Source organism: Colossoma macropomum, unplaced genomic scaffold (assembly GCF_904425465.1).
Source record: "Colossoma macropomum unplaced genomic scaffold, Colossoma_macropomum, whole genome shotgun sequence".
Classification (NCBI taxonomy): Eukaryota; Metazoa; Chordata; class Actinopteri; order Characiformes; family Serrasalmidae; genus Colossoma; species Colossoma macropomum.
Window position 1 is genome coordinate 7,891,293 of NW_023494804.1, and position 25,092 is coordinate 7,916,384.

The window sequence follows — 25,092 nt, forward strand, 5'->3', positions numbered from 1 at the left end:
ATGTTACAAAGTCATTCAGAGTGGTTTGATATAAAGTGGTTCATTGCAGAGAAACTTCACTTTGATTTCTTTACAGTGGTGATAGGAACCAGGGGTCTATAACACAAATACAGCCAATTTTTTGACTATCCAAATCCACAACTGGACCTACATGTGTCTTCTGAGCTTTTAGTGATTTGATGATGGGAAATCTGACAAAATATGTTTCCTATGGGGGCTATTTTGCCTTTCAACACCCTGTATGTACCCATAAATTGATTTTAAAAAGATGTTTTAGGCCAAAACTGTCTCAAAACTATCATAAAACAATGTCTCAGGCATCAGCCAGTGAATTCATAACCATTTCATGTTGTAACTTTCTGTGAGGGAGCTTTTAGACATGGACATCTGGTTCCTATCACCGGTGAGTTTCTCTAGAATGAAGCATTTCATGTCAAACCTTTCTGATGACTTTGTTTACATCTTACTCATTTAATTATGTAGAACTTTTAAAAAAGTGGCACTCACTAGAGTTAAAAATTGCTAGGGGCAGAGCTACGGAGGTGTTTGGAGTCACTGATGGTGGGAGGGGTCAGGGGTGTTCTACAGAGCACTAAAGTCAGACTGAGATTAATACTCATGCAAAACAAGCTTGGCTTTTTCTTCTTTTTAATGATATTTTTTGTATTCGTAGAGGTTTTATAATAACGACGGCGCTCTGAATGCCGTATCTTCTCAGAAAAAGACAGACGCTCTCGTGAGCTTGTCTGGACTGGAGATGCGGCAAGAAACACAAAGCAGTTTCTGAGTTCTAAAACCCGATGACAATGTCGAACAAAATTAGCTGTCTATAAAAGAAGCTACAGAGAAAATCATTACTGTTTCCCAGTATTATGTGAACATGGCGCATGGAAACTTGGAGAGCAGCGAAGAGCGGACAGGTCATGTCCTTTCAGCAGCCATACCATCATTCTCAAAGGATTTGGTGTGTTTACCTATGCTGCCTGTAGCTTTCCAGATAGATAAAACCGTCCGCTTCCTCCCCCACCACTCCCTCACACACACATACAGGCCACGGTGAAAGTGCGGAAAATGAGGAATGAATCCCTGCCTTAGACACAAATCCTCCTAATCTGCAGCATGTTGTTGATACATCCACTCCTAAGCGTTCTTCTCTCTCCCCTGATACACTTCCGCAGCGCGCACACACACACAAACAGGTTTTAATACAATATCAGGACGTGGGGCACATATAGGTGCTCTCTGAACAAAACCTTGTATGTCCAAAATGATAATTTTACAGGAGAAGGAAAAAACATACTTTACTTTTAATGTAAGTCAATGGAACCAGACGTCTTTTCAAGTAATTTTGGGCCGTTTCTTTTGGTCCATTCATCATAAAAATTATGCACAACGTTAAGGGCAACAGGAACTTTCAAATTATGCTAAAAACTGAAAAATGACAAAAATGGAGATAGAATGTTTTGTTTCGACAGCAGCGATTTATATCTTCTATATGTATTATATAGCAACATATATAAACATCAGAGGCTCGTCATTTATTTTATTACCTGTCAGATCAGTTAAAATATGTAGATTCATCATGAAAAACTTCTTATCCCTTGTTTTCATGTCACTATCGAAACAGAGAGTTTCAATTTGTAGGTGGAGCCTTATTTTAGCCACACCCTGCATTTTAGAGCAGGAAGTGGGACTGCATCCCTGTCCCTCATGACCACAAGATGAGCAGTTAGATCCCATTAAAACAATGTCCACTCTTAAAAACCATGGTTCTTCAAGGGTTCTTTAGTAAACAAAATGGTTCTATATAGAACCATGAACATTCAAAGAACGCTTTGCATGATTAAAGGGCTTTTTGCATCGCAAAAGGGTTCTTCAGATTGTTAGAGAATATGTATATGGTTCTATACAGAACCTTTTGAATAGGGTTCTATATAGCACCAAAAAGGTTCTTCTATTGTTACGATGCCAAGCTTGTTACAATAGAATGGTGCTAAATAGAACCCTTTTCAAAAAGGTTCCATATAGAACCATCTACAACACATTCTCCATCAATCTAAAGAACCCTCTCACAATGCAAAGAACCCTTTAAACATACAGTGTTCATGGTTCTATGTAGAATCATTATCTTTACTAAGGAGCCCATAAGGAGCCATCCTTTTCAAGTGTGTAAATGTGTCCTAAAGTCTAAAAAAGTGTGGAACATTAAGAATCGTCACTACCGAAACATTTTCTACAAGTTTTTTGTGTTTTAATAAAAAAATATGATGATTTTATGTGTGTAAAACTGTCCAAAGCTGTGTTTGTTAGTTGTGTGCTGGCTAGTGTTTTGGAGTTCTGCTCAAAATGACCTAAAATTGTCACTATCGAAACAATCACTACTGAAATATTTGGTTTCGGTAGTTTGTGATGACAAAATTGAATGTTTTGATAAAATACACATAATTAAGATAGTTAGTTATTCAAAGCAAAAGGAATTTAGTTTAAATTCCAGATCAGATAAAAGTCCGAAATGAACGTTTTGGGCTAATTCGGTGGAATGATTCATATATAAACGTGTCAACATGAAACATAAAAGCAGCTTCTCATCAGCTTCTACAATAAGTGTGTTTAGAGTCGGTGAGTTTTCTCGTCTTTTCTAAATACAGGGGACTTATTGTGGATTAGGCTACAGATGCTGCAGAGATAGAGACTCAGCTGAGAAACACTGGAGTATTCCTTTAACCTCAGTAACTAAAAGAAATGCCTTTGTTCTTTCAGTTTTTTTTTTCTAAAAAAGGCCTTTACAAAGTCAGGAGCACTTTCTTGGTCCTCACACTGTAGATTGCAGATATCTCTTTGTTTATCCTACAAAGTCAGGACATTTTTATTCCAGAAATATATGAAAACAAACAAACACACACACAGGTTCCTCTATCTCCAGGTGTGCGCTTCCGTCACTGCCCACACCGTGCTTCAATACCTCGGAGGCTTCATTAGACCACAGACGAGGACTCATTCCACCTCCCTCTATCTCCACACATACACGCTCAGGAGAAGCAGGGGAAAAGGAGAAAAGAGAAGACGAATAACACAAGGGCATTTCCCCCTGGCTTTTTTTTTTAAAGTACGCAGCGTGGGAGTCGTCCCGCGAGAGGCCGCGAGTTTCTGAGCTTGGTTGAGTGACAGAGGTCCACCGTAAAGGCAGAACTCATATCTGGCTGCTTATTCAGCACACGCATACACTTACACAGAGTCTGGTCAGTCAGCGAGTGACCAGGCCAGGCGTACGCGCCTGTTTACACGCTGTCAGCATGGCACACGCGCCCGGCTTTTAAGCAGATGCTACCAAAGTTAGTTGCCAACCTCTGCAAAAACTTATATATATATATATATATAAAAAAACAGGTGTGCTCTTGCGCATCATCAGGAAGAGACGAGTTAGCAGTCAGCAGAGCTTCTGCATTATAAATACACACCGTCTTTGGAAGGGTGGGCAGTAGCCATGTTTACATGCAACCTAATCCGTTAATAATCTGACTGAATCGGAATAGAATACACCCATGTACACACCTCGATCGGAATAGACTAGACGGAATAGATTGAGGCCATTCGGAATACAGATTCTATCCGATTGAACAAGGCGGGTAATCCTGTAAATAATCTGTTAAATAAAAGAATAATAACTGTATAAACGCCTGTATCTGATTACATTCCCTATCGGAAAGTTTAAGTCCGTTCTGATCATGTTCGTCACATCATAGCGAAAGTTTATAATGTTCATCATGGCGGAGCAGAAACTGGTCTGCAGAGGAGGCGAAGTTTATGCTCTGATCTTTAAAAGACGGCGGTGGGACGGACGTCCAGCTTATGTGTCTCAGAACACGACGTCCTCCTCTCGGCCTTCTTTAATAAGGACACGTGAAGGACGTTTTCCTGAGTCTGACATCATTTTATAGTGATTAGAAACACAAGCGCTGCTCACTGCTGCTCATCTCACTCTGACTGGACTCCCGAGGTGCTCGTTGTCATGGTAATGTCTACACTAAGTGGTTCATGCATGTAATACTGGATCGGATTACTTGTAGTGAGCATGTAAACAGAGATTTTCCATCAGACTGTTGAGTAGAGTGAGAATAAACACCTCAGTCTTAATCTATAATCAGAATGTATTGAGACAGTATGTTATGCCTATCATCTGAGCAATAGAACACATAAGAGGTCAAGGCATCAAACCACAGACCATCAAACCCATGACGTTATCCGCAATAACGCGCCAGTGTTGTATTGCTTTTAATTTGTAGTTTTTCCAAAGATATGCACAAAAATAATGCAACGAAGTCCTGAACACTGTTTCAAATACATGTTTTGCATATTGGTAACTTCTTCCGCCAAACAAAGTAGTTTCAGTGCCTTAACCTGATGCATAAACATGGCAATTGCTGCTGTTTAAACTGCAGAAATATGTTAATAAAATGATTTCTGAAAGATGCTTTTGCATTTATTTGAATTATGATCTAACGAAAGTGTGAACATCAACACACTGCAACTCCTCTGGCGGCAGAGTTAAACGAGTTTAAGGGACCAGAATGGATTACCAGTAAGTACTAAGTACATTCAAAGTACTATTTGCATGGGATTAGGTGGCGTAATGAGGGGTAATTAAACTATATAACCCCAGGTTATTTTAAGCCCATGCAAATTGCCATGTCGATAAGCATTCCATCACATCCTGGAAAAAAAGGGATTTTTGCTATTTTTCTTAGGTGAGGACTGAACAGCTGCAAACATTAAAATATGTAAAATGATGGAAAGAAAGTTTAAAGAATGTTGGATGTAAAGTTCCAATGGCAATGACAGCTAGGTAGATGGTTAAGGTAAACAAATTTTTTTGTTAAATTAAGTTATGTTTGGACTTCTTCTAAAGGTTTTGTGAGACAAAAAGGTCCATACGCAATGTGTAAACTGAGTGGACACTACCATTTCGGTAGTTTATACCAAAATTTCTTATCCCATGTGAATCGGTCATAGACTTTACAGACGTCCTGATGTAAAACGACATTATCCCACCTCCCTATGCAAAATGAATCAGTCTGAACAGACTTTAAGATGCTCATTGTTGTTACTAAGCAACAGGTCATCAGCAAAGTGACACAAATTTGGTGGAAAAAGCATAAAAAAAGGTTGTTATCAGGCATAGCAACCTTGATAGAACCACTTTCAATCCAATTATGTGACTAGAATTGATTAGCACTGGGTATCATTAAAATATATAGATATAGATACCAATAACTTGACTTCACTACAGATTCCTGAATGATATTTTCTTTAAATTGTGGCTGCAAGTGGGTGTATTTACTGACTGCAGTCTAATCAAAAGTACAGATGTTAATACACACACACAGCCAATCAGCTGTCTCGATTTTGGAACAGACACACTTACTGGCTCACGGATAAGACAAAATGCTGAAATGTAATACTGAATGACAAGGAATGTTTCACTGATCTGCATTATCAAAGTAATTTGCCATGATACACTTTTCCGAGTGCTGTACTCTAAAACCTAAAACCATAATACGCATCAAATGTCGTGCAAATGTTTTCAAAACCATCATGATGTTACATTCCAGCCATATTGCCCACCTTAACTGTCAATTCTGTCAAACCTAGTGGGGTTAGAGAGTCTTGGAGAGTGTTTGAAGCCCATTCAGCTTAACAATAAAAGCCAGAGTGTGTGTCCGGGGATGGGGGACGGGAATGGGGGACAGATTCTCTCCAAAAAAGACTGTCAAGTGCAGGTTTGAAAGTGACACTGTAATATTGTGTCTCATTTGGTCGTCCCCAGACGCCTCTGTTGGAGAAGAGCCTGCCAATCAGAGAGCAGCGTACGCATCGGCCCACCACCACCAGCACCGCTTTCAAATATCACCTGTCACAGACTAAACACACACACAGGGGGACAAACCTACATGAAAACGGAATATACTGCAATATATTGCTGATATATTCCAAACTCTTGATATGTTCCTAAATAAACTCAATCAAACAAGTTGCATAAATAGTAGAAATACTTTATGATACAGTTAAGAAAATAATATGCTGTTGCTAGGCCAGTGTTTTGGAATCCCAGGTCGTTGCTACGGTGATTCTAGGCTGTTACCATGGCATCCTATGCTAGGCCTTGCTAAGGAATCCCAAGTGGTTGCTAAAGTGGTACTAGGCCATAGCTATGGTATCCCAGGTGGTTGCTAAGGTGTTGCTAGGTCACTGCAATTGCATCCCAGGAGGTTGTTAAGGAGTTGTTTGGTCATTGCTAAATTATGCTAGGTGGTTGCTAAAGCGTTGCTAGGCCGTTGCTTTGGAATCGCACATGGTTGCTAAGATGTCACTAGGCTATTGCTATAGCATTCCAGGTGTTAAGCTGTTGCTAGGACATTGATATAGTATCCTAGGTGGTTGCCAAGTTGTTTCTAGGTCACTGCAACGGTATCCCAGATGGTTGCTGAGGTGTTGCTTGGCCATTGCTACATTAACCCAGGTGGTTGCTAAGGCACTGGTAGGCCGTTGCTTTGGAATCCCAGGTGGCTGCTAAGATGTCACTAGGCTGTAGCTATAGTCTCCCAGGTGTTAAGGTGTTGCTAGGGCATTGCTATTGTATCCTAAGGGGTTGCTAAGTTGTTGCTAGGTCACTGCAAAGGTATCCCAGGTGTTTGCTGAGGTGTTAGCAGGCAGTTGCTTTAGAATTCCAGGTGGTTGCTAAGGTGTCACTTGGCTGTTGCTATAGTATTGATTATTGATTTATATAAATATATATATATATATATATATATATATATATATATATATATATATATATATATATACACACACATAGCAGAGATTTTGGACATGCTAGACACCATCATCAGAACACCAACTGGGGGAATAACGTTGGGAATGTCTTTTGGAAGAACGAAGTCCCACCCCTCCAGTACAGTACTCTTGTAGAATTTATGCCAATTCGCACTGAAGCTGTTCAGCTGGACTGTGTGGTGGGCCAACATCGTTTCGGTCTAATTTAAACACCACATGAGGCCCCAAAGTGGAAAACGATTATGGTGCCTCGGGTCCCCTTCTTCTAGGTTAAATAAACAGCGTATTCACAGAGGGGTAAAAAAACCCATATATTCCAGAAAATGGCCATTTTAAAGAGGCTCACAGCACCTGAGGCTCAGCCACAGAACAGAAAGCCCACCGGGTTGGCGTACGCGCCTCTTTAAGGGATCTGATGGAGGCTGATGATTAATTCTGGTGGCTCCTTTTGAGTGGAAAATGTGACATCGGTGAGAAAAAGATGCATTCCACATGTCTCCATTCTCGCCACTGCCACAATAAAGATGGCTAGATTGCTGCCTTCAACTCCCCCCGCACCCCGACCACCCACCTCAGCTCCTGCTGTGTATTTCCCTCTGAAGAGCAGGTGCTGGAAATCCTCTCCAAATCAGAGTCAATCTCCTTTAAACAGGCCGCTCCTTAAGAGGAGGCAGCGCAGAGAGCAGGCAATCCCCGCTTATCTTAAAAGAGGAGTTTCGAGAACACACCTGTCAGTGCGATGGATGTGAACACACACACACACACAAACACATATACACACACACACACAAACAAATGCTAATTGAAATGCATCAAGACCTTCCAATGCACAAATATGTACACCAAAATACAAATAAGCAAAACTGTGAATTCACTTTTTAATTAAAGGAAAGTAACAACTATATGCTAATGTCTTTTATTACACATCTACCAGTTTGCGTAGCAAAAGCAGCCTTTATGCACCGAAAGCAGCCATTAAGCATTTTTACGTGGCCATTTTACAATCTGTCTTTATCCCTTAGAATTAAACAGTTTTTGTTGCAACGCCTTTAAGACTGATATATGTAAATGAGCTCTGTTCTAATTGGTTGCCATGTATTATTGTACATCATTCAAAAGGCAGACAGGAGTGAAACACTCTTTATAACTTCAGCATGAGTGGGTGGGGCCAAACTGCTGTGCGTCGAAAAGGTGGATATATATATAAATATGCTGCTTTTTGTGACATCACAGAAACAACAAATTCAGAATGATCTGTTTCTGCAGTTTGATTTCCATACATGGACTGGGGAATGAATTTGGTTTACCATTATACGGGCCCTTCAATGCAGTCCTTAGAGACCCCGAAGGGTCCACAATCTGATAGACCTAGCAAATTAAGGCATACCTAACGGTACGTCCACTGCATGTGAATTCGTCATCCGAAATTCCCCCTTTTTTTAACCTGTATTAGCAGAAAAATGTGTGAGGGATTGTGGGATAGTGAGCAGCGCAAACATGACTTGTGGTGCGATGAGAAAAGTTGAGCTGACTTCAATTTTCCGCAAATTATGTGCGGCAGCCACACAACACTGACCAATCAGGCAAAAGCAATTTTCCATTGTTTGTTGATAGCAGGCTAATAGGGATCCTTTGTTGTTATTGGCTAATTTGGATCTTTTGTTGTTGTTGTTGGCTAATACAGATCTTTTGTTGTTGTTATTGGCTAATACGGATCTTCTTTTGCTTGTGTAGTCAGCCAACATATACTGAACTATTCTGACCTGTATAAGTGAAGAGAATTTATTTAAAATTAGTCTGATAAAGGAAGCGGAGACAGAACTATGCGGCAAGTGCAGTGGACACATACTAGCCACGTTTACATGCAGCCTAATAATCGGTTAATAATCCGACTAATAGCTTAATTGGAATAGAATAAGTTCATGTATACACTTCAATCAGAATAGCATAGTCTAGCATAGTGGGTAATCTTGTAAATAATCCATTAAATAGAAGAATAATAGCCATGTAAAGCCTGTATCCAATTACACTTCCAATCGGAACGTGTAAGCACGTTCTGCGTGTGCGTCGTCTCATAGCAAAAACTGATAATGTTCAACATGGCGGAGCAGAAACTGAAAGTTTATGCTCTGATCTCTAAAAGGCGGCGGTGGGACGGACGTCCAGCTTATGTGTCTCAGAACACGACGTCTTCCTCTCGGCCTTCTTTAATAAGGACATGTGAAGGACGTTTTCCTGAGTGACATCATTTTATAGTGATTAGAAACACAAGCACTGCTCACTGCTGCTCGTCTCACTCTGACCGGACCTCACGTGATGTTCGCTGTCATGTAACATGGTAACACGTGCGTCATTTTGGATCGGATTACTTGTAGTGTGCATGCAACCAGAGATTTTTCATCAGATTGTTAAGTAGAGTGAGCAGATAAACACCTCAGTCTTAATCTGTAATCGGAATTTATTCAATCGGATTGGCAAAAATCTTTGCAAACACAGCCACTGTAAGGGAGGCGGGATCATTATGTAACAAAACAGAACAGCCCAGTACAACAATGTTTAGGTAGTGAGGATAAAAAAACAAATTATTTAAGAAAATAATGGCTACAATAGCAAATAACTGTCATTTAATGAAATGCATGTACATTTTGGAACAGGATATTTAACACAGACACATAAATCTAATTTGGGGCTCATGGGGGCTGCTTACCTTTGCCCAATGCAAAGACCCTGTTTGGACCAAAAGTGGTTTAAACACCTGAACGTTTTGAGTGCTGACATCACAACAAAGAAGATAACTTGGGGAATTTTATTCCCAGTATAAGAAATTTCTTCCTTCAATTTTGTAATTTTTGCAAAGAAATGTGGCACAATCTCTTCAACTTTCATCTAATATGCTACATTATTGGAATCGAGTGAGGAAAACGGCTCATTCGCGTTATAAAAAGCCAGCGGTGCTCACGCTACAGAATCAGCGGCCTAGACAAACAGAGCTGGAAGGCAGAAAGTCATTGGGAACAAACTCCACAATAAAACTGAAGCAGTGCCTCAGCGAGGCGGCTCCGCTGGTCCTCCACGGACGTTTTTAAGCATCACCTTCTCGGCTCCTGGAAACCTCACCAGCACTCTGAGCAAACGAAGGTCAGAGGGAATATTAAATCATTTGTCTAACTGGGCTTTTTCTCTCTCCTCCAGCGATGCAGGCAGAGCAGGAGGCCGTTACAGTAGTTCATTTCGGCTGCGTGTCTGCAGGGCCCTCACCGCTACCGACTGCTCTCGGATTAAAACGACTAAATGCATTTAGCTCAGAACCGCGGCCCCCGAAAGCGGCTAAAAAAGCACTGTTAGCTCAGGAAATGCCTCCAACACAACTACTCCAATCACCTCACACCTCAGCAACGGTGAAAGCCATTATGGAGCGCCGCCGCCTCAGGAACCGGCGAGGAACCGACTACTCAGAGCAGGTAATGACTGATTTAAGTGCTTCAGAGGCAGCCAGGAGCGGAACTGAACACCGGGGGACGTCCCAATCTGAAAGATCGGGTCGACTTATTTTAATTGATCAGAGGGAAAGACAGAGAAAGAGAGAGAGAGAGAGAGAGAGAGAGAGAGAGAGAGAGAGAGAGAGAGAGAACTAAAGTGAGAGAAGGAGAGAGAGAGAGAGAGAGAGAGAGCTCAAATTCAGTTTAATAGAAGTGAAGTGAACTAAATTGATAGACAGGGAGGGGTGAGTGAGAGAAAAAGAGAGAGAAAGAAAGACAGTGGAAGATAGAAAGAGGGGGACAGAGAGAAAGAGAGCAAAGAGACAGATGAGAGAGAGAGAAAGAAAGAAAGAAAGAAAGAAAAGAGAAAAATGGGATATAAAGAGAGAGAGACGGATGGAGAAAGTTGTGATAGAAAGAGAGAATACAGAGAGGGAGGGATAGAGAGAGTGAAGGGGAGGAGAGAGAGGTAGAGAGAGAGAGTGAGAGGAAAGAGAGAGAGAGAGAGAGAGAGAGAACTGAAGTGAATTGAGCAGAATTCAGAGAGAGACAGATGAGGGAGAAGAGGGGGTAGACAGAAAGAGAGAAGGGGAACCGAGAGGTAGAGACAGTGAGAAAGAGAGTGAGCAAAAGAGCAAGAGAAAGAGACAGAGAGAGACGGTGGGGGGGGACTGGGTAGAAAAAAGAGAGGGAGAGAGAAAGAGAGATTGAACTGAATTCAGTTTAATAGAAGTGAACTAAATTGAGAGAGAAAGAGAGAGGGGGGAGTGAGAAAAAGTGATAGAGAGAAAGAGTGGAAGAGTGAGGCAAAGACAGAATAAAGAAAGGGAGACCGAGAAGGAGAGCAGGGAGAGAGAGAGAGAGAGAAAGAAGGGTGTGAAAAGAGAGAAATGGTAGAAGGTCAAGAAAAGGAGAGAAAGAGAGAAAGAACGAGTAATGGACAGAGAGAGATGTGACAGGGAGAAAGAGAGAATGCAGAGAAGGAGAGATACAGAGAGTGAAGGGGAAGGAGAGAGAGAAAGATGCGATGGAAAGAAAGAAAGAGAATACAGAAAGGGGGAGAGAGAGGAGGAGGAGGGAGAAAGAAAGAGCGAGAGGTGTGATGGAAAGAAAAAGAAATAAAAAACAGAGGGAGACAGAAAGAGTGAGGGGGAAGAAGGAGAAAGAGAGAGAGATATGATGAAAGAAAAAATACAGAGAGGGAGAGATAGAGAGAGTGAGGAGGAGGGAGAAAGAGAGATATGTGATGGAAAGAAAGAAAATACAGAGAGGGAGAGATAGAGAGAGCAAGGAAGAGGGAGAAAGAGAGAGTGAGAGGGGAGAGAGAGAGAATTTAACTGAACTGAAATCAGAGAGAGTGAGTGGGGGAAACTGAATTGAGAGAGAAAGTGGAAAAGAGAGGTAAAGACAGAACAGAGAAAGAGAGAGACAGAAAGAGAATACAGAGAGAGAGAGAAAGAAGAGAGTAAAAATAGAGAGAGGAATGGAAGAAGGGCAAGATGAGAGAGAGAAAGAGAGAAGTGAGATAAAAAGAGACAGAGCAAAAGACAGAGAGAGAGAGAGAGAGAGAGAGTCTTGTCACTAGGCAAATCTGAGGCTCCCACAGAGTCGCGGTCACGGGCGAATTTAAAGTTATGAAAATGCCCACCTGAGCGAAACCTCACACGAGGCCTCTGACACCTTCGCACGAACGACGGCATACAAACAAGGCCATAAAGCGCGGTTATGAATCAGTGGTCTCTGCTATATTACACCCCGAGTTTCCCTCCGTTTATCTCCTCTCTGTGAAGGTCTTCTCTCAGGGTCACGCTAGCAAACAAGCCAAACCGCTAAACAAAGACTTCCCCCACCGCTTCCTCGCCCGCCCGCCTTTAAACAGGGCATTTACGCCGGTTGTTTGTGTTCACCGAGGCAGGAAGTGCGGACAGCACACTAATGGACATCAACACTGTTTTTATTCGCTACGCCTGACCGGCTCAAACGCCGTTATTAAGCGTTAGCGCTCGGGCAGGTATGCTAAATGAGCTAATATGAAGTCCAGGATGCCCCGCTTGTGGCCAGCCGTGCGCACGTTTTCTACCCCCCTGCCCCCCCGACTCTGGCATTTACTGAATCTCAACGTACACCAAACGTCAGGCACAGTATCGGACCACCGAAGCGCCACAAACAAATTTCCTGTCACTAAACGAGTCGTCTTTGTTTTCTTGCTCTCCCAGATCGCGTCTTTGTCTCCTCCCTCTGCTTCTTTGCAGTGGAGGTGAGTGAATGTAGAAGCAGTCTAAGGTGGGAGCACACTTTCTCTCTCTCTCTCTCTCTCTCTCTCTCTCCTTCTGTTGGTCGTGGACGAGGCTCTCTGGACTGGGGACCTGACTGCGTGACACCACAGCCTGGACTGGCTGCTTGGTTGGCGCTGCACTGCAGCTGTGGGGCTACCTGGACTGGTAGTGTTCGGCTGCATGAACAGCACTAGACCAAAGCTTAGAGGCCTCTCTGGCCGACTTCTCAGCCAGCAGGGAAACATTAAAACATACACACAAACAATGTACCTTAGGTAACAAAAGAATCTACACACAAGGTGAGAACTGTTCTGCGGTTTAAGAACACGTCATGAACCTGACGTAGACCTTTTCTTAGGACCTTTAAGAACAAATTTAAGAAAAACTTATATTGATGAATGAGGCCCGTTATGTTCCTCTCGTGTGTTTCTTCTTGCCTGTTTTCAGCAAATTAAAAATAAAGCTGTGCTACGGACCGTAACCTTGAGTCATCCTGAGAATCCCGAACACTGAAAATGTAAAAAATTTCACTATAAATGCCGATAAAGGTCATGTAAACACCATACTCCGATCTAGAAATCCGATTAAGAAATCCTATACAGAGAGCTGGATTTTAGCTCAGTAATCAGATTTTTCAGTGCTTGTAAACTCTTACTCTGATTTCTTTCAGATTTCTCAGTCTGCCGTGAGATGGCAGCAAAACACTTTTGGAGCAACACTGAAACTGCATTCTCGATGAAATGAAGGATTTAAATATTCTTATGTAACACTTATATAACACTGTTCGTTTGTCCATTCCTTCATTCATGCATTGCTCTGTCCATCCATTTATTCGTTTCTCTGCACGTCTGTTCGCCTGTTTCTTTGCGTGTTGTTTGGTCGTGTTCGTCCGTCCGTTCATTTGCACATCTGTTCGTCCGTAAGTTTTCTGTCCAGTTACCGTCTCATAATGCCTGGATAATGATTTTAGTTCTGTACGAGTGGCAGAGCAGACTAGAAGGGTTGGACAGAGAGCTGTCAATCAAACTGCTCATTAGCCACGCCCACACAGTTCTCAAACAAGTCTATCAGCAGCTTTAAGCCATGTTTTATCATAATTTTTCATTCAAGCGTTGCTGGATGTTTAATATAACACTTTAACGTTATTTTACTCTGTGGTCCCTGAGACTTTAATGAAGGTGGTCTCTGATCTGAAAGTCTCTTCTGTATAAACACTGCAGAAACATATAAAAGCAGAAGTGAGTAAAAGGTTAGAAACAGTAAGAAAGCCACTCTCAGGTTCTCTGACTGTGTGTCTGCTTGTAGGGATTTAAGTGTGTGTCACAGCAGCTCATCAGCTCAGCAAAGCTCCTATAGCTGTCAAACACACAAACACACACACACACACACACACGCTCCCAGCGTCCTATTACTGTTGACACACACAGGCTGCAGAGAGCAGCGCTCTGGATGTTGGTGGGAGATTGAAGAGAGAAAGCTCCTGTGACCCCACCACCTGTTTCCTCACTGCAACCCAGCACCAACCGCCACCTCTGCACACACACACACACGCACACACACCTAATTGGACTCACATCCGCTTCGTATGAGTGCGTGTGCAAACACACAGAGAGAAGCGCTCACATACTGACACACAGAAGGACATAAAGGCGTCCATGCAGTAACAACAGAACATCACACACAACAACGGTGCACGGGGCCGGTGTGAGCATGAACGCCTGATGTGGCGCCATTGGAGAAGCACACACACACACACACACACACACACACACACTTTTCCTCACTAAAGAATTCTCAACATGTTCATTCCAGACATTTGAATGATGAGCTGCACTGAACCCATGCTGAGTGCTTGGCCCCCTACATTGCCAACTCTATTGTCTCTCTCTTCTCTGCTTGTTTCTGTCTCTTGTTCTTTTCTTTTCTTGTCCTCTCTTGTTTTCCTCCCTCTGTCTCCCTCTCTCTCTCTAACCCTCCTCTATTTCTCTCCTATCCCCTCTCTCACTCTCTCTTTCTCATCTCTCTCTCTCTCTTGCTTTTGCTCTTTCTATACCTCTCTGCTCTCTCTCTCTTTCCCTCCTTTTCTTGTCTTCTCTTGTATAACCCCCTCTCTCTCTCTCTCTTTCTAACGCTTCTCTATTTCTGTCTGTCGTCCCCGTCTTTCTCTCCTGTCTCCTCTCTCTGTCACTTGCTTTTACTTTCTCTCTTTCTATCCTTCTCTGCTCTCTCACTCTGTCTTTCTCTCCTTGTCTTGCCCTCTCTTCTCCCCTTCCTCACTCTTCTCTGTTCTCTCTCTCTCTTTTTCTTTGTCTCCTCCTCTGTACTCTCTCTCTCTCACACATACACACACGCTTTCACTCTGTCTCTCTATCCCCAATTTTTTTTTCTCTTTTCTTGCTATGCCTTCTCTCCTATCTCTCCTTCCAATCCTCTCTCTCGTGCCTCTCTTTTTTTCTTCTCTCTCTCTCTCTGTAAACAAATTGGTTTTCCCGTCTTGGGGACGATGGTAATGGCAGGTTGTGGTGAACAGGCGGGTTATTTAATAAATGCTGGGAATGTGCCTGACAAAGAGAGAGAGAGAGAGAGAGAGGAGAGAGAGAGATAGAGACAGAAAGAGAGAGATAGAGACAGAAAGAGAGAAGAGAGGAAAGAGATAGAGACAGAAAGAGAGAGGAGAGAGAGAGATAGAGACAGAAAGAGAGGAGAGAGAGAGAGAAACAGAAAGAGAGAAGAGAGGAAAGAGAGGAGAGAGAGAGATAGAGACAGAAAGAGAGGAGAGAGAGAGAGAAACAGAAAGAGAGAAGAGAGGAAAGAGAGAGAGAAAGAGACAGAGACAGAAAGAGAGAGAGAGAGGAGAGAGAGAGAGAGGGAAAGAGAGAAAGAGAGGAGAGAGAGATAGAGAGAGAAGAGAGAGAGAGAGAGAGAAGCACCAGTTTGGAATTCCACAATATAAACGAGTTCAGTTTCAGATTAATGTATAAAATGACTGTAATGCGCGGCTCCTGTGTAACTTCATATGAAATGTTTCATGCGTCCACGACTATAAACAGAGGCTTCCATAATAATGGAGAAAGTCGATGAACATTGAAAATAAAGTTATAATAAAATGTTATATTCGGTATATTCAGTGGCTAAATCCTGAAGCAAACAAAAAAAGACAAAAACATTCTGTAAGTAGATAATCAGAGGACATTAATAAAAATACTTAAAATATTCAATAAAGCATAAAGAAATATCTTCTTATACTTTTAAGCCTAAACCTTCTAGTTCATAATATTTAAACATACATACTGTATATGTAACCTCTGTGTATAAAACAAAAAAAAATATAAACAAGCAAACTTTTGAACGACAGACAGGCCTCGTTCCCGCCTGGCCACAGAAGGCAGCGTGTCTCTGATTTGAGTGCAGCCCCCTGGAGACGGCACGCTCAATCACGCTGATTTATTTGTCATAAGTGTGTGAGGATTCCTCGAGGAGAGCTGCGTGTGGAGCCCGAAAAAAAAAGAAAAACAAAAAAGAGAGAGAGAAAATAAAAAAACTCCCACCAGTGTCATATAATCAAGCCAATCAAGTCATTCAATCAAGTGGAGATTTGCGCACAGGCCCGTTCAGGCGCGGTGATTAGGAGCGGCGTGTGTCACGACTCGGCTTTATTTACACCAAAACTCACAAATTCAGCCATTAACAGCCCCAGTCACGGCCTGAACCGACAAACAGCAGCACAGCCTCGACATGAGCACCTCAGACACGTCAGCATCTCATCATATCATCACTGCCCTCGTTAAACCTCGTAGCTCGGAAATGGAAACTTTATAGGATGAGAAAAAACATTCTTAACTTTAGATGAGACACATTTAGCTCTTTTTTCAGTTAAATATAGTTAAATATAGAAGAAAATAAAACAAATAACACCTTAATTCAGCCTTTGCATGATGTCATTCTCTCCTCTGCCATTTTCTGGGTGTAGATTTTGTATGCTAATGACTGCTGCTATCATTGGCTGTCCTGTTTACACTGCTAGATACAGTCACATGAGCATGTGCCAGCCAAGCATGTCATTACACAGCAAAGTTTAATGCAAAAACCTTGTGATTCACTTTTGTAAGTATGCTAACTATGCTAATTTCTGCTAGTCTGGTAATGGGGTTTTCAATATTATGTTAGCATCCACCTTAAAGTGGTTCATTATTAAATTAGTTGCATTTTATAGCAGCTCTCTAGACTAAACGCAGACATTTGAACTTCAAAACAGACCTTAAACAAACTAAGCATGGCGGCCCAGTTAGCAACCTTTGTCTGGCCCACCAGAAACTGGAATAAAATGATACTGAAAGAAACAAATAGAATGTATACGATCAAATCATAGATCACAAGTCTCGAGACTTTATTTAGACTTGTTTAGCTTTAGCTTCAGCTTCATGTCCAACGTATTCTAGTGAAGGCAGAATATGACCCAGTTAACCCACAGAAACACTGTTAGCATCAACACTGAAGTGTCTGCTGAATCAGTTACAACAAATCAGTGTTCTATCTGTCAGAGACGTCTATATATGAAACGGTAGCTGCGTTCCGAAGCCTAGGCTGCATTTCTTGGCCGCTACCTCATAGAAAGCCATTCCAAAGTAAAAGACCCTTCGCATACAGCCTAGAAATCCAGCCTATGTTTTGAGTGATTTCGAGGACAGATGTATCCTTCCAGGCCTTTGGTTACCCACAGTTCTCTGTGCATGAATGACGCAAAGAAGAAATTAATTCAATGAATTAAAGCATTTGTTTATATATCGAATATCATCCATATATCGCATTTTATTTAGAAGTATTTGTATATATGTAGCTTGTTGTACTACATAAGAACATCTCCTCCATTTCCATGAAGAAATGAAAAAGCAACCAACACAATGCAACAGGCTCCATTTTCACTGCAATTGCAAGAGGCGGGACCTTTCTGGTGACGTCACCATGCAGCCTCGTTAGGACTGCTCTATTTGTGTGACCAATAGGCTACTAAGGAGGAGTTTTCATAGGACAGCCCTACTGAGGACCCGCCCTACCTTGGCTGCAGCCTAAGCTTTGGAACGCAGCTCTTACCTGCGGAGGCAGCAGTATGAAGGCTGGCTAAGTGGGCATGGTTATTAGAGTAGGGTGAGACTCAAGCCGGACCACTTTGAGGACTGCTAGCATGCAAAAACTCTCTGCGTGTCTGCCGTTTAAACAACTACAGAAAAAGAACCATTGGTTTGTGTACAGTTCAAACCCCTCCAAGACTTTCCTCTATACGTCAACGTACGCAAACTCAAAACCTGGTGCTGAACATGACGAAGGTCACCAATGGGATAAATCCAGGTTAGAGAGTCGCTACAGAAGTGATAACGAATTACTCGTCAATGAAAGCTGCACTGTAGAGGCTCAGACACGCCACTCAGCAGGAGGTGCGGAGAACAAAACAGCGCAACATCAACAAGCTACACAATCTGCTTCCAGGCATTTTCAGAAGCTGTATTCAGCTACGCATCAACAGAGCATCACACAGCACTTCAGCCGTCCCGTCCCAATCCCCTCCCCTCCCCTCACGCGCCTCCGCTCTCTAACACATCTGCAATTTGGTCTTGACTCAGCATCGTGGAGCTGCGAACGCGAGTGTGTTCCTGGAGATCTGAAGCTGTTCCTGTCGCTCTGTGCCCCCGGGCTGCGTCTCCTCAGCGGGACAGGATTCGGGGAGGGGTGGCACCCGAGGTGGCAGCAAAAAAAAAAAAAAATTGAGAAAAGCAAAGCCGCTTACCTTTCCGAACTGCTCGAAATACTGCTTCACGTCCTCCACGACTGTGTTCGCCGATAGTCCGCCCACAAATATTTTCTTTGTTCTCGTGACCATCTGGAGAGACGAGAGAAAACGAGAGACATCAGTACATAAGCTAATATCATCACAAGATACATGCAAAAAAGACAGATGGCAGCTTTGGAAAAAAGGGAAAATATCAGACCAGCAATCAATAGGCTTCCTTTAAAAACCACCTACTTTGACAGGAAGGGGCCTTTTGATTGACATGTAAACCAATCGATCACAGATAAGGGCTGCATGATATGGACCATTGTGATTATTTTGCTTAATTGCAATAGTCCAAATCATGCAGCCCATATGTGATGTGTCATGCAATTACGGATGGCACTAATCAGATACCAGGTATCGGTCTCTGGCCGATATTAACAGAAAATGTTGAATTGGATATTGGAAAAATAATGAATCCGATCCAATTTTGCCACAGATAACAATGCCAACATGCTTCTATTCAGCCCACAATGGCCCACACCAAATAGCTTGTTTCACGTATCGTCGTTATCAAAACAAAACCTCATATTTCCGAAATGGTAACTTTACAGGAGAAGGAAAAAACATACTTTACTTTTAATGTAAGTCAATGGAACCAGACAGACATTTACATACAATATAAAGGCCAACAGGTATTTTCAAATTATTAAAAATAGAGATATGAGGTTTCATTCTCCCAGCAGCAAAATGCTTTTTAATATATGCGAATCAGCTGGCATTTTCAAACGGTATAAAACTAAAACAATAGAGCTGATAGGATAGCATTCATGCTTGCAATATTTAAATATTTGTGACATGCTACGTAATGTAATATGACTTTGTAATATAACAGTTTTACTCCTGCAAATTATTCCTCTGAAGGAAAACCTTGTTATTCCTCTAAAATAAGACATTTATATTACATCAATTTATATACATTTATATTACATCAACTTTATAATATTTATACTTTTAATGTGTATTGACATATTGTATAATATTGTTTATCTTATTTTAAATACATTTTACAGAAAAAATATTGGATCAGTATCGATATCGGCTGATCCTCAAGGTTCCAACATCGGTATCGGAAAAGAAAAAGCAGTACGAACATACTGACGAACTAAAAATGTGGGGAAAGAAATGGGGTAACACTTTACGTAAACTCTGCTACATAACACTGACATAATCATGCCATAAACATGTCACAGCAGGAGTCATATGCTGTTATGAGTTGTCATGACAAACTGTCCAGTAATATAACAAGGTCATGTTATCATTACTGGTAATTGTCATACTGTTTGATGTCATGACTAATATCACAAGCTCATTTGTGTTAAAAATAATTTAGTTAGCAGTCACAACATCAAACATTATGATATCTGTCATGATAATTAACAGTAATGGTAACATAACACTGTTATATTAGTGAACATGATCTGTTATGGGTATGTCAATGTTACGTAGAGGGGTTCAAATAAAGTGTAAGCTAAGACTGGCATTATTTTGCCCCAAATGTGCTTTTGTTGGATGTATGTGTGTGTATATACATATATATATATATATATATATATATATATATATATATATATATACACACACACTACTAGCAACTGCTAGCTAGTGGCTAGCACTCTAGCCAGCACTTGATAAAGTTTGTTTTCCGTCAAACAGATAAGAAACAGAAAACATGAGTGTTTACGTAGCCAATCACAGCGTCAGATTCTGATAGCTGTGGCTATCTTAGCGTACAATATCAATATAGTTAAACATCAGAAGGTCTCTGTGGGCGGAGCTTCTGAGGCTGAGACCAGTAATAGAGACCCATACACAGAGTGAATAAAGACTGAATGTGCTTGTGCGGAGCGTGAGCGGCGACTGCTCCTGGAGTTCCCCGCTTTCTCGCCCACACACACTACCAAGCAGAGCGAGTGAGTCATTCAAGCAGCTCGCTGGGACCAAAGGCCTGAGCTGCAGCGCTAAAGGTCTCTCTCTGAAGCTGCTTTTTGCTTTGAGATGAACCGACACGCTGTTGTCTTAACGAAAGCTTTAATTGAAGGCAAGTCTGAAACTACAAGTGCTTTATTATCTATACTGTATTCATGCTCCTTCACCACGGCAGCTTTGCATGCAGAAGCTTTATGCATGTTTTATGTATTTATGGATAAGAATCTACAAATGTGTACTTTTAGTTGTATTCTGCTCTTCTATCATTACTTTATACTTAGAATTCATAGCTTAAATACCAAACGGATGGTGTTTTACTTCTCTTGTACAATGAAAACAAAGGCATTTTACTATTCTTTGCTCTATTCCTTTCCATCCATTCAATTCCATTCCATTCCTAAGGTATCCTATCCCATTCTAGTCTATTCTATTGTCATATCCTCTACTGTCCTGCCCTATCCTATTCTATGCTATCCTATCCCATTCTATTCTATTGTCACGTCATGTCCTGCCCTATCCTATCCTATCCTATCCTACACTTTCCTGTCCTATCCTATCCTGTTCTATTCTGTCATGTCCTCTCCTGTCCTGCCCTCTCCTATCCTATCCTATCTTGTCCTATCCTATTGTCATTTCACATCATGTCCTGTCCTGTCCTGTCCTGCCATATCCTATCCTATTCTATCCTATCCCATTCTATTCTATTGTCATGTCCTGCCCTGTGCTGCCATATCCTATCCCATTCCATCATGTTTCATCACATTCTATCCACTGGAACATGAATGAATGAAATGGAAGAGAACAGAATAGGACAGTATGGAATGGAATATCATAGGATAACAAAGGATAGGAGAGTCAAGAGAGAATATGATTAGACAGTACAGGTGAGGAAAGAAATTGAATTGGAATATAATAGTACAGAACAGAACAGAGAAAAATTCTATTCTATTCTATTCCATTCTATTCTATTCTCTCAGTCTCTCAGTGCTCGGCTGAAACATTCACCATTTTCTGCTGTTTAAGCTTTTATTGCAAATAATGCTGCTTAAATGCACTTTAATAGTCACTGCACAGCCACATCAAAACAACTTGCAGTGGGGGGAGCGCAACCCCACAACCCCATAAACACACACACACACACACACTCACAGTGGGCACCATTAGAGCACCTTTTCCACCCTGTTAAACCTCTGGCATGTTTATTTGTTCGGCAACACGTTCTGGTACTTTCTATCAGCCATCAAAATGCGCCACACTTAAGACAATAAAGAGCACAAACGCAGACCCTTTCCCTCCTCCAAACACAATTAGGCAGCACGGGGGGAAAGAATCAGAGCACATTAAAGCCTCAATTAAATCCACAGCGCAAAATATATGGAGCATTAGAAGTACGCAGAGGAAAAAAGGGCAAAATATGAAGCTAAGTGTATCAGAGAGAGAGAGAGAGAGAGAGAGAGAGAGAGAGAGAGAGAGAGAGAGAGACATTGGAGGACAGATGTACATATGATTACAGCTCTCCAAGACAAGTAGGTGTGTATGTTTGTGTTTATGTATCCACTAACATGTATATAAACACAAACATACTTACTCATACAGATTCTCTCTTACACGGCTTGAAAATGAAAACATATACAGACTGCCACTCAACTAAAAGCGTATGTAATAACAACGCGCAATATGTAAGTATACATATATATATATATGTAATCCCCTATTTGCAATACGTCCTATATATGTTTTTATAATACAGCATGTAAAAATAAGACCTGTACATATAGGTACCAATATGTAATAATAAGTCCCACATGCATTATATATGTAGTATATATGTGCAATATGTATCATATGTGTTTTATATAAGCACTTACTTGTAATAATAATAATAATAATAATAAAAAGAAATGTTTTTTGTTCTTTCAATTAAAAAAAGAGAAACTTGCAGCACAAACTCAGAAGCCTGTGTGGGCATGTGTATCCTTGCACATCCAGGTGCCAGCAGAGTGGACAGCCTCGCCCATTCAGTTTGCATGTGAGGTCACAGCATTTGTATGGAACCCAGTCAGATGCAAATCTGCTTGGCCGTCCAGAGAGAGAGTGAGGCCTCGTCCGGATCTCACCCCGTCACCGAGGTTATCAGCCCTGTCTTCGGTCACACGCCCGCGATAAAGATGCCGTGCACTCGTTTATCACCATCCTTCACTTCTATCAGCCAGGGCCAGAACATCCCACACAAGGCGGTGTATTAATGCTTTACCTTCTATAAATTAAAGTGTACAAATAAGCCCAGATTATATTAATCTCGTGAGAATCAACGTTGATAAAAATGCTATTATATTCTGCTGAGTTTCTTAAGTACAAATGCAGTCGAAGAAGTGCTGGCTTGTGTTCTCTGTGGCGAAAATCAAGCAAATATGCACCCCGACCATTAAATCATGCAAAACCTACAGAAAGAAACTTTGATTTTACGCAGAAACGTTGACTGTAGGCCTTGAACTGCCATGTTAACGACAACACTATGAAAGTGTATTCACTTAAGACAGCTAGATGGATGGTTAGTGCAGGGGTCGCGACCTAAATGTTAGGAAGAGCCATTTTGTCCTTTCAACAAAAATCATACCACCTTGGGAGACACAACATTTTATCATTTTACCATTTTGGCTGTAAAAATGTCTCAGTATGCGCTAATGTACTAATATAAGATAAAAAATATAAATGAAAACTCAGACTTTGCACTGCTTTAAGCTTTAGAGAGCCTTTTCTCGCATCTCCGACAGGAAACTTTTCCTCAAAAGTAGAATAGTTTCTTGTAAAATGTCTCTCAACGTTCGACTTTTTACAGGGCTGAAGTCGCTTCTCATTCACCAGCTCCTTGTTTGAATTTTCTCACTCCACCTTAAATGGTGCCTGAGGTGCCACAATGTAACTGCTGCACCGTTTAAGGTGGAACGGGAAGCTGGCTTAGTGTTTGACAGTTTCTCATTGCAGATTAAACGTATCAGGAAACCAGCTGGAGTGCTTATAAATGCAAGCGAGTCCGTAATTCTCTGAATTATCAATGTCCGTCTTAAACATTTCTCTTTGCCTATTCATTAACTACTAGCTAGGCAAGATTGTTGTCTGCGCTGCTATGGTGACCAGCAGTCTGGGCACCAACCTTCAGGGTTAAAGAGTGAATTAGCAATTATAAATTAACTCCAGTATTTAAGACCATTTATTGTTAAAATGGTGTTGAATGATCAGCAGAGCTTTATTTTACTGTAAAGGAGGATTATTTTATTTTTACCTAAAGATCTAATTCTGCTGTGGAGCTGCAACAGGGCAGTAAAAGAGCCGCATGTAGCCGACCCCTAAATCCCTAAACATTCAAATGAAGTGTTTTCTACATCTATAGGGTTCCCATCCTGTGTGAACTGGTCATAAATATTACAAACGTCTTGTGGTAAACTGGCGTTATCCCACCCCCCCATACAAAAGTCATCCTGTCCGGATAGTCCTTCACATATTTAATAAAATGTCTGTGTAAATGACACATCTGCTATAAGCGCTATTAAACCCAGTGTGGAATACACTACACAGTGAACGCCCACTCACAAAGAGAAGCTAGCAGAAATGACCACTACTGTGATGGATAAATAAACACTATATACAAATTAAACGTTTATACAGAGCCCTGCTGGTGACATCCCATACAAATAAAAATAATGAGCGACCACGACGTAAGGTGTGGGAGCCAGATCCTAAAGCGTGGCTATGACTTAGTAAGGCGTAGGGAATGAGATAATTAAGCCTTCACCACATCCTGGTAAGGCATGACCTTGTTCCCATGCCTTACTAAGTCATGGCCACAATTTAATTATCTCATTCCCACACATTAATATGGCATGGCCACTGTTAGACATCGATGGTCCCTGTTGGCCTACTGATAGAAATATACCCTGTAAGTTCATTTTAAAGGTTCCCATCTCCCAAATTTCACTTGAACTGTAGTATTTTTAGTCCTTATGCATTGATGTGCTATTTTTTACTAAAAATGTCCTTATTTTTACTCTGTTTATCCCTTATTACTGAACAGGCTTTGTTACTGTGCCTTTAAGACTGATGTATGTAAATGTCTGACTCTGATTGGCTGTCCTGCTGCCTCCTACAGCTGTTTACTCGGGTTCTCTGGTGATGGATAAAGCGGGACGCCTCTTGGAGGGGCTTTTTTAGCGCTTTGTTGGCGGACGCTTGAGTTTTTAGCTCCGTCTTTATGCTTTGTGACAGGACCGCCCCGAACGGCTGATGGGATTTCTGCAGGCCTTGAAACAACACAATTACTCTCTCCCTCTCTCTCTCTCTCTTGTGACGACATCCTGAGCAGCCTCTATATCACCAAGCCAGAAAGAGAGAGACTCAGACAGAGAGAGAGAGAGAGAGAGAGAGATAAAGAGAGATATACAGAGACATACAGAGAAATAGAGAGGGAGCAAGGGAGCAATTGGTTCTGTGAAAAATGTTTAAAAAAAAATTAAAATAAATACTTGATAATAATAATAATAATAATAATAATAAGACCTGTCCAGGGTGTATCCTGCCTTCTGCCCAATGACAGCTGGGATAGGCTCCAGCACCCCACCATGACCCAGAAGGATAAGCGGTTTAGATGATGGACGGATGGATGGATAATAATAATAATAATAATAATAATAATAATTGTCCTGCTACAGAATCCTCAACTGACCTAAGAGCTGCAGAGAGACTGACTGACTGT

General features: G+C 41.5%; 1 protein-coding gene across 2 annotated transcripts in view; it reads right to left on the reverse strand.

Annotated features, from left to right (window-relative positions):
* The window catches only part of msi2a (musashi RNA-binding protein 2a), a 372,596-nt gene that overhangs the window by 229,741 nt on the left and 117,763 nt on the right, over window positions 1–25,092 (reverse strand). For both annotated transcript variants that reach the window (XM_036595440.1, XM_036595439.1), the window contains exon 6: window positions 18,369–18,461. In XM_036595440.1, the coding sequence (XP_036451333.1) occupies window positions 18,369–18,461 (93 nt within the window). The remainder of the gene's footprint in view (window positions 1–18,368; window positions 18,462–25,092) is intronic.